The sequence below is a fragment of the Gambusia affinis genome, linkage group LG07, assembly GCF_019740435.1.
Source record: "Gambusia affinis linkage group LG07, SWU_Gaff_1.0, whole genome shotgun sequence".
NCBI classification, from domain to species: Eukaryota; Metazoa; Chordata; class Actinopteri; order Cyprinodontiformes; family Poeciliidae; genus Gambusia; species Gambusia affinis.
Window position 1 is genome coordinate 4,946,281 of NC_057874.1, and position 9,153 is coordinate 4,955,433.

Below are 9,153 nucleotides of genomic sequence, written 5' to 3' on the forward strand. Positions count from 1 at the left end.
GCAGCAGCAAATTTATAACAAAAAAAAAAAAATAGAATCAAGTTGTTTCAATGGTCCTGTCAAAGTCCAGGCTTCTACTTGATGGATTACTGCTGGGGGGAAAAAAAAACTCAATAAACTGAAGAGCAGCTGAAAACAGCAGTGGATGAAGCGACATGTGAAACTGAAAAGGTGGGGCGTGCTCCGGTGGCGTAGAGGTTAGCGCGCCCCACACTTGGAGGCCCCCAGTCCTCGACGCTGTGGTCGCGGGCTCGATTCCCGGACCTGACAACATTTGCCGCATGTCTTCCCCACTTTCCTGTCAGCCTCCTGTTGAATAAGGGACACTAGAGCCCACAAAACGAAAAACGGGAAACGAATAAAAGGAAACTGAAAAGGTGCTGTGAGGTTTTCTGTTTCTACAAGCTGCTGTGTGGATGCAGTTATTTTTCGCCACAGTTAGAGTCTGAATGTGTGGAGGATGACATGGTGAAAGAGATTCGAATCTTAAATGATTACAAGGTGTGGAAATCAGCTGAATTCACTGAATCTCAGTGACACGTGGACACCAGCATTTAAAACATGAGGTCTAACAGGTTTAAGCCCCGCCCCTTTTCTGACACACCTGGAAAAATCCCAAGGCTGCGAACTCTACGTGTATAGACTCCATCTGGAATATTCTGGATGCGAGAACTGACGATGTTTGTTCTCTGGTGGTGATCTATGCAGGTAAAAAAAAAAAATAGAAAACTTGTTAAACTGTTCATGATAAACAATACACTGAAATGTCAGGCTTCAACAGGTGAATCAGCAGGACAGACAGGTTTAAGACCCACCCTTAAAATAGCCCAGGTGAAATCAAACAGGAAGCACTTTGCGACCAGAGTGACACAAACACTGTCAGATTCCTCTGAGCGACTCCAAATGCAGGACAGAGAAAACTTTTCTGCTCTTAGCCGTTCAAACTCCACATGCTGACGGTGAGTCTGACCAAAACCACAACTCAGTCTCTAGAATGTTAGTGAGACAGAGAGGAGGAAACCACGACTAACTGGACTCCCTGTCTGCTTTGTTCTCAGCTTCGGTAGATGACTAAATGGCTGACAGGTCAAAGGAGGCTCTGTGCAGTCTGCACTCTGAGAAACTCAAACTCTTCTGTCTGCACCACGAGCAGCCAGTGTGTCACATCTGCAGAGACTCGGCGAGGCACATCAACCACAGGATCAGGCCCATCGAGGAGGCGGCGCAGAGGAAACGGAGGGAACTGCGGGAAAATCTGGAACCCATAAAGAAGAGGCTGACGCTCGGGAAGAAAGCTAGAGACGAGTTTGATCGGACGGCAGAACATATTAAGTTCCAGGCCAGGCACACGGAGAGGCGGATTAAGGAGCAGTTCAAGAAGCTTCGGCGGTTTCTTGCAGAGGAAGAGGAGGACAGGCTGGCAGCACTGAGGGAGGAAGAGGAGCAGAAGAGTGGAATGATGAAAAGGAAGATAGAGGCTCTGAGCAGAGAGATAGCCGCACTTTCGGACAAGGTCAGAGACATAGAAGAGGAGCTGGGAGAAGAAGACGTCCTTTTCCTTTGCCACTACAGGGCAACAGCGGACAGAGTGAAGCGCTGCCCCCTGCTGGAGGTTCCACTGCTGCCCTCAGGAGTTCTGGTAGACCAGGCCAAACACCGGGGCAACCTGGCCTTCAGCATCTGGAGCAACATGAGGGACATTGTCTGCTACACGCCTCTCGTCCTGGACCCAAACACGGCTGATGTCGACGTCAAGCTGTCTAAGGACCTGAGCGGCCTGAGACTGGGAGAGAAGCAGGATCTTCCTGACAACCCAGAGAGGATCAACGGCTGGTCGTCCGTCCTGAGTTCCACGGCCTTCGACTCGGGGAGTCACAGCTGGGACGTGGACGTTGGAGACAGCTCGTTCTGGACCCTCGGTGTGTTAGCGGAGTCGGTTCAGAGGGAAGGAGAGACCCGGTCCGGACTTTTTGTTGTGGGGTTCTTTGAAGGCGAATACAAAGCACGGTCGCCGCCGGCTCCTCCCACTACGCTCCCAGTACAGAGGACGCTCCGCAGGATAAGAGTGAATCTGGACTGGGACAAAGGCAGGCTGTCGTTCTTTGATCTGGACACTTACACACACGTGCACACTTTTACACACATGTTCACCGAGAGGATGTTTCCGTTCTTTATCTCGACTGAAATGAGAATCCTACCGATGAAGGTTTCTGTCATAAAGCAGCAACTCTACTGAAAAATTACATCTTCCTGGTTTTAATATCAGGCAATTAATACTGCAGATCGCAAATATTCATGTTTGCACAACAGTTTTGATTCAATTCAGTACAATCAAACCACTTTATCCCAAATGGATGTAATCACAACTCATGCTATCCGAATTTGAAAAGGGATTTTAAAAACCGATTCCTAAAAACTAGATTTCCTCTTGGAATCTGTGAAGAAAAGAAAATACTCACTGCGACCTCCTCCTGAGCGTATTTGTGCCTGTGGGAGTGGGCAGCTGCTAAATGTTCTACCTTTGTGACAAATTTAGAAAAACATGAAGACGATTCGGGAGAGAATTATTATCTTTGAGCATCAATCAGAGGGCGACTTCATTTCTTTTTGTTTCCTCAGTCAAATGTTGTTTGAACATCAGAGACTTTTCTGCGCAATCAGAGCGATCAGTTCCCTGCTACCACAATAAACCAGGTAATACTTCCTGACAGGCTGCAGTCATTTGTCACATTTCTCCAGTTTCACCTGTGAGTGAAGAGGGGAAAGCATCACAGCAGCCACACTTCCTCTGAAAAGGCTAAAATTAACTTTTCTGCAATATGACAACATGTTCACGTTTAAACTGCAGGCGTCTAAGAGGAAAACGGAAAAACAGGCATTTTAATCAGGCAGCAAGCTCTCTGGACGTCGCAGGAGATGAAATTTAACTGGTTTGCATTTCGTTGCATTGCTTTGGTGCGGAGTATCAGAGAGTATCCTTAGCAACCCATTTTCTTATGAGGCAATTCCCCACCCAAAAAAAAATAAATAAATACAATAATGTGTATCTAAATGAGTAACCTTTAACTCCTTTACTAATCAGTATCCACACATTTTATACTTTGTCATTAATTTTTTTGTCAATGTTGAAATGTGGCAGTTTATTTAGATGACATGCAACATATCATGGATACATCATTTGTTGGGAGTTAAAAGCTGTTAAGTTTGCATGTTCTCCCTGTGCATGGTGGGTTCTCTCCGGGTTCTCCGGCTTCCTCCCACAGTCCAAAAACATGACTGTCAGGTTAATTGGTCTCTCTAAATTCTCCCTGGGTGTGAGTGTGTGTGTGAATGGTTGTGTGTCTCTGTGTTGCCCTGCAATAGACGTGACCTGTCCAGGGTGAACCCCGCCTCTCGCCTGGAACGCAGCTGGAGAGGAACCAGCAACCCTCCAGACCCCATTAGGAACGAAGGGTGTATAGAAAATGGATGGATGGACAGATGGATAAAAGCTGTTAGATTGCACAACACAGTCACCTCTGAGTCTGTTATTTTACCTAAAACAGACACACCTGCTTAAAAGAGCCCCAAACATACTATGAAAAGTCCTGAATATGGGCATATTTGATCATATCTCACATCAGGACAGTATTTTAAGACCAGCACTGCTTTGTATACAGTAATCCCTCGTTTATCGCGGGGGTTACGTTCCGAAAACGACCCGCGATAAGTGAAATCCGCGAAATAGAAAACTTTTTTTTTTTTACAATTAGCAACTATTACATGTACTGTATACAAATACAGTGACTCACGTGTCTGCTCTTCAGACTGCTGCATCCTGACTGCGCTCTGCAGTGTTCTCTTCTTCGAAATTACAAGATAATTTGGCCAACTTAATGTTAATTTGCCAAGCTGTTTTATGTACGTACACATAACTGCACGAGACGACAAAATGATAGCACAATTCGTAGCATGTTTTGATACAAGAAGCGGGAGTGAGTTTTTAGCGAATCAGAATGCAGAGCACAATGCACAATGCACAAAAAGAAAAAAAAGCATTATGAAAATCCGCGAAATAGCGAATCCGCGATAAGTGAACCGCGAAGTGGCGAGGGATCACTGTATTCTGGTCTAAGCATAAAAACATGCTAAAAAAAAAAAGTCTAGAAATCTTTTCTTTCTAACATTTCACTAGTGACAAACTATTTCGCAGTCTTCTGAGCATGTCTCTACCTGAACCATAAAGACGTGACTGCGTGTCCTCTAGGTTCGCCGGAGGCCTCTTAATCTTTCTGCATCAGTTTGGAGATATAAATATCTCTGCGGCGTTTCATACCTTTCAACAAAATAAACAACTTCTTGCTCAGAGCAAAATCCCAGCTGGGTAACAGAATACCATGTGACCCGAGTCACAAAGGGGTCATCTAGCTCATTACTTTGCAAGCTGCTTGTGGCAACAGTAACTGTGTTAGCGGGATTCATGGGAACAGGCGTAACATGCGCCGTCCCGGCTTCCCCTCCGGCTGCGGGTCTTTATCAGATGCTGGCGCCTTTTCGCTGGGCCGCTGGCCTCCGGCTCGGCGCTGAAGACGACAACAACAAACCAATTTGATCACTTCCTGCAATCCAATCACTTCAACAATGTGTCTGTGTCACTGCCAGAGTCAGAGGAGTGAGTTCGCCAGTGTTCCTTGAGACGCAACGGATTGTCAGGTGGGGGAAATAAACTATAAATGGCAAAGCTGCTTCTTCACGACATGTTCAGATCCAACATTGAGCTCCCTTTCCTTTTGAAACCACATCTGTGATCATTCCAGACACATATTTAGCAAATATACATACATATATATAGCTGTTTCTATAAACCCCTACAGTGGAAAGAGAGCATATCGATTGCTGTGAAAGCTGCCCTAGTAGTACTCTGTCGTAATGACAGCTTGAAGGCATGTCCCCGGCTCAAACATTCAATGCCGTTCTGAGATGAACGGGTCACTGGGCAGGAAACACATAAATAATTCACTGTGATCTCCACGTGGCCCGCCTGCGATACGGCTTGGATTCCCGAAGCTTTCACCGACAGACAGAAAGCGCTCGGCTCAACTCGTGTGACCAGGCCTTCGGACAATTGCAGCAGCGAACTGCTGTGGACCAAAACCCGGTGTGAGCTGAAAGCCAGGTGAAAATCATCGCTTTCCATGCAACACATGATAGAGACGGAGCACAGACAAAAGAAAAAAAATAAATAAATAAAAAGATCAAACGACAGATAAACTTTCCTCAAACTGATGCGGTACTGACTACAAATTTTTACACGCGAAATCGCAGAGACTTAACTCCCGTGCTGATTCTCAGAAGTCAAACTCAGCTCTTCAAATGACATCACGTCATGATGCCTGCAGATTGGGTTCTTGGTCGCCTCCCAGATCACCCAGCCGGCTCTGGGAAGAGTCCTGATGGTTCCCAACTTCCTCCCTCGCCCGTCAAGTCTCCCGGTTTGTCCGAGAAACTGCCGTAATTTACCCGTTTTCCGCCGTGCTCTTGTATTAGTACTTGTAAAAACGTTTTAGTAACACACAAGCTGGTGAGGTTTGTAAGATTAGTTATCCTACTCTTATGAGATTTTTTAAAAGATGTTTCATTCTTTTTCTATTAAAAAAAAGTTTTGTTTTTCTTCCATATCACAGATGTTTTTTGTGAGACTTGTAGCTGGTGAAGAAAGAGTCACGAGAAAGTTCAGAAATTCTCAATGTGCTAATTAAACTTGCGACCTGAGGGGAAAAGAAAAAGGAAAAAGATTTGACGAGTGCAGAGTAAAACATGACATGCAGTGGAGGTGGAATCGTGTTAAATAATAAAAATGAAAATTGTAATCTATCAAAAAGAAAAACAATCCATTTAGTAATTGCAAAAATGTGTTCTATTTGAATTCTCTCTTGCTTCTTTCTAGCTTTTCAAAAGTTCATGGAAAGGATTAGTTGTTCACAATTTTTAGGACGATGGATATTTTCTGCATTGATAAGCACAGCTGGCACCAAACTGCCCAAAGAAACTCCCTGTAAAGGGCTGCCAGACCCACCCACTGTAACCTGTTTTCTGTATATTCTTACATGTATTTGTCTTTATGTTTTTCTTTTAAATACTCAAATGTTCTCCAAAGATATTTTCAGAAGCCAAGTCAAAATATTTAAAAGGGTGAAGTCAGCAAAACGTTACAAATAGAAAACGGCGTGAGCTCCCAAAGTGGCCAGATTTCAGCACAATTTGCTCCACAGAAAATCCTCATTAGTCTCTTTCTTTGTAGGCCAGGAGGGCATGCCGAGACCACCACCATCGCCAGCGGATGTCCTGTTGACTCACAACATGCATAAAAGAACAAAACACCATCTCTCCATTTTCTAAACTGATGAACTGCAGGAAATGACGGAAATAGCGATGGCTGTGCATCCGCTATTTTTAATCCTCCTTTCCTTAATTTCTTAAGCACAAAACTAAACCAAACAAACACCATTCAGTGTGTCAGTTATCGCTTGGTTGTCGGGCACGTCGGTGTCTTAATGACAGCTGCTGCTCACCAGACTCGGTAGGAGACGCTGCTGCAGGTAGGCTTCTATCTGTTTGTAGGCCTTTAGCAAATGTCTATAGTGATGTCTTTCACTCATATGCCTCTCGACCTTTAGCTGCATCATTGTGGATCAAATCGTTCTTCTGATCACACGGTTTGACAAGTGGGAACTGGTTTGCTTAGCTTTGTGCAGGAGCTAGCATGCTAAGCGCTAGCTAGCATGCTAAGCGCTAGCTAGCATGCTAAGCGCTAGCTAGCATGCTAAGCGCTAGCTAGCATGCTAAGCGCTAGCTAGCATGCTAAGCGCTAGCTCCCAAATCGTTCGGGTTCGGTCGGTGTAAACTGGTCCGAGTATGTTTTATCACCTGGATGAAACATTTAAACTGAAAATACTTTGAATTGTTAAAACACAAACTCATTGTGAGTACTCACATGAGTTTAATTATTGTTATAACAAACTCATTCACTACAGAAGAAAAACATGTACATGTATTATTATTATTATTATTATTATTATTATTATTATTATTATTATTATTTTGATAGACAAAATCCAGGGTTGATCAATCGAGCCTGGTTCCAGTTCCTGTTTCCTGATCCCAATCCAGATTCTGGATTCTGTTGCCAAGTGGACCAGAACTACATCACACAGCAAATCAAGAACAAACGTCACATCCTGTCCTCTCCTTCCCATCTGGAGCTGAACTGGTAAAATTCCTTGGATAAAGGGAGGAAAAAGACATCTTGGATTTCATGAACTACTTTGAACAACTTGTCTGTGTATATTGTAAATATCGATACATTTCATTAGTTCTGTTGTCGGTGTGTTTTTACATATTTCCACTCCCTCCAGCAGTCAAACCCAAGAATTTTTCTGATTTCATTAACTCGCTCATTAGTCACTTTGATATTCCTATAAATAATAATATATAATATATGTTACAGCTGGTTTTGCTACAATTAGATGTTTAGAAATCTTAAGGCTTGATGCATCTAAAAAAAATATATAAAAATCCTATTGACTCCAGTTAGGAGCAGATCAGTAAACATCTAATTAATTGGGTTTTGAAGCTAATTCAAATTAAATGTTTTCAAATAAATTGTTATGCATAGTTGAACTTCAGGATTTGTTCCTAAAGTCAGCTTTTGGACAAATGCACCCACTTTAACTATAAGGCCCTTTACTTAAATACATATCAATTTGAGATATGGCTTCTGCTGATACAGCAAAAGTAGTTTTTATATTATTTCTTTAAAGAGTAACTGTTTTTGGTCTTTTTGCTCACTGGCCTGTCTTAGTTCCAGGAATGTTATCAGCTTGTATCGTTCATTGGCCTTTGGAATGAGAAAACTATCGGTTATCGGTTCCCAAAAACAAAATGATGGTGCGTCCCTCATTATTTGTTTAGGTACAAAACACTGGAAATTCAGGAGTAGACAAGGTGGGGATCTCACATTTTAGGACACTGATTTACTGTGCACGGTGGTGGCAGCGTTAACCAACCATGACGCCCACAAGTGTCCCACACTCCAAAGACGTTGGAAAATGGTCAACAAACTAAAACTGAACATAGCTGGAACATCAGGGATTCAGCTGTGAAAATGGTAACTTCATAATTTAGAGTAATGACACAGCTAGAGTTGGCCTAACAAATATTTGAGCGCATACTGTAGTCTAGAGAAAAAAAATAAAAATAAGCCCACATCTGTTATGAATAAATAAGTCTAATCTGAGCTGCTCCACACGTTGTTACGCAACAGCTCTGAAAGTCCTCCTTCACAGCAGAGAGAGCGGCTTGACATGTTCACTGGAGGAAAGCGAGCTCAGGCGGCGTTTTCATCTGACCAGCTTTGTTGTGGTAAAAATCTGCTGTAATTGACGGCTGAGACGTGTTCTCTCTAGCGGATTGGGTTAAAACGAGATGACCGATAGAGACGGGTTGCTGGGGAAAAAAAAAAAAAAAAAGCGTGCTCATCGGTCTCTCCTCCCCGCCGCTGTGACTGGGGGATGAAGATGTCATTTTCGTTCATTTTGCCACTTGCTTTTTTTTTTTTTTTTCCCCCTTTCGCAATTTAATTCACACCGGCCTCCAAATTCAGTACCAACGCTGGAATCCAGCACTGAAACCTCGCTCATGCCAGCTGATGCGTTTTGAAGCAATGTTTTGGTTAACTAAAATTACCGTCTGCACGAGGAGAGGAACTCTCTTACAGTTCTGGACGCAGAACATCTGCAGGTTACATCAAGTCAAATTTAAGACTTTTAAAGACCTTTTTAATGCCAACCTAAATTAAATTTAAGACAAAAGAAAAATAGTGGGTGTTTGTGGGCTCCTGCTAGCTTGCATGTTCTGGCAACAGAAGTGGACCAGTTGCCAGGACTGTCGTAATAAATTCTGCTGGGTGATAAATTATCTTCAAATTTATTGCGATAAACAATAATGTTGTTTTGAGACAATTTTCAAATATTATGTTAATGGCATTATAATGCAGGAACACATTCTCAAAGATCAATCAACTTTAAGTTCAGATTAACGTTTAACATTGGAACTGAAAGACATTTTAAATATCCAAAAATAAATCAACTAAATAACATAATAACAAATAAAATG

The 9,153-nt window shown here is 42.9% G+C and overlaps 1 protein-coding gene across 1 annotated transcript; it reads left to right on the top strand.

Annotated features, from left to right (window-relative positions):
- Positions 1–866: 866 nt before the first annotated feature.
- LOC122833726 (E3 ubiquitin-protein ligase TRIM35-like) lies at positions 867–2,705 on the top strand. Its single transcript, XM_044121552.1, has 2 exons — positions 867–959; positions 1,059–2,705. Exon 2 carries the CDS (start codon positions 1,076–1,078, stop codon positions 2,234–2,236), a length of 1,161 nt encoding a protein of 386 aa, XP_043977487.1. The 5' UTR covers positions 867–959; positions 1,059–1,075; the 3' UTR covers positions 2,237–2,705.
- Positions 2,706–9,153: the final 6,448 nt, after the last annotated feature.

Bases quoted from the DNA above. Each gene is read 5' to 3' on its own strand.
- LOC122833726 (XM_044121552.1), top strand. From the start codon at position 1,076: ATGGCTGACAGGTCAAAGGAGGCTCTGTGCAGTCTGCACTCTGAGAAA.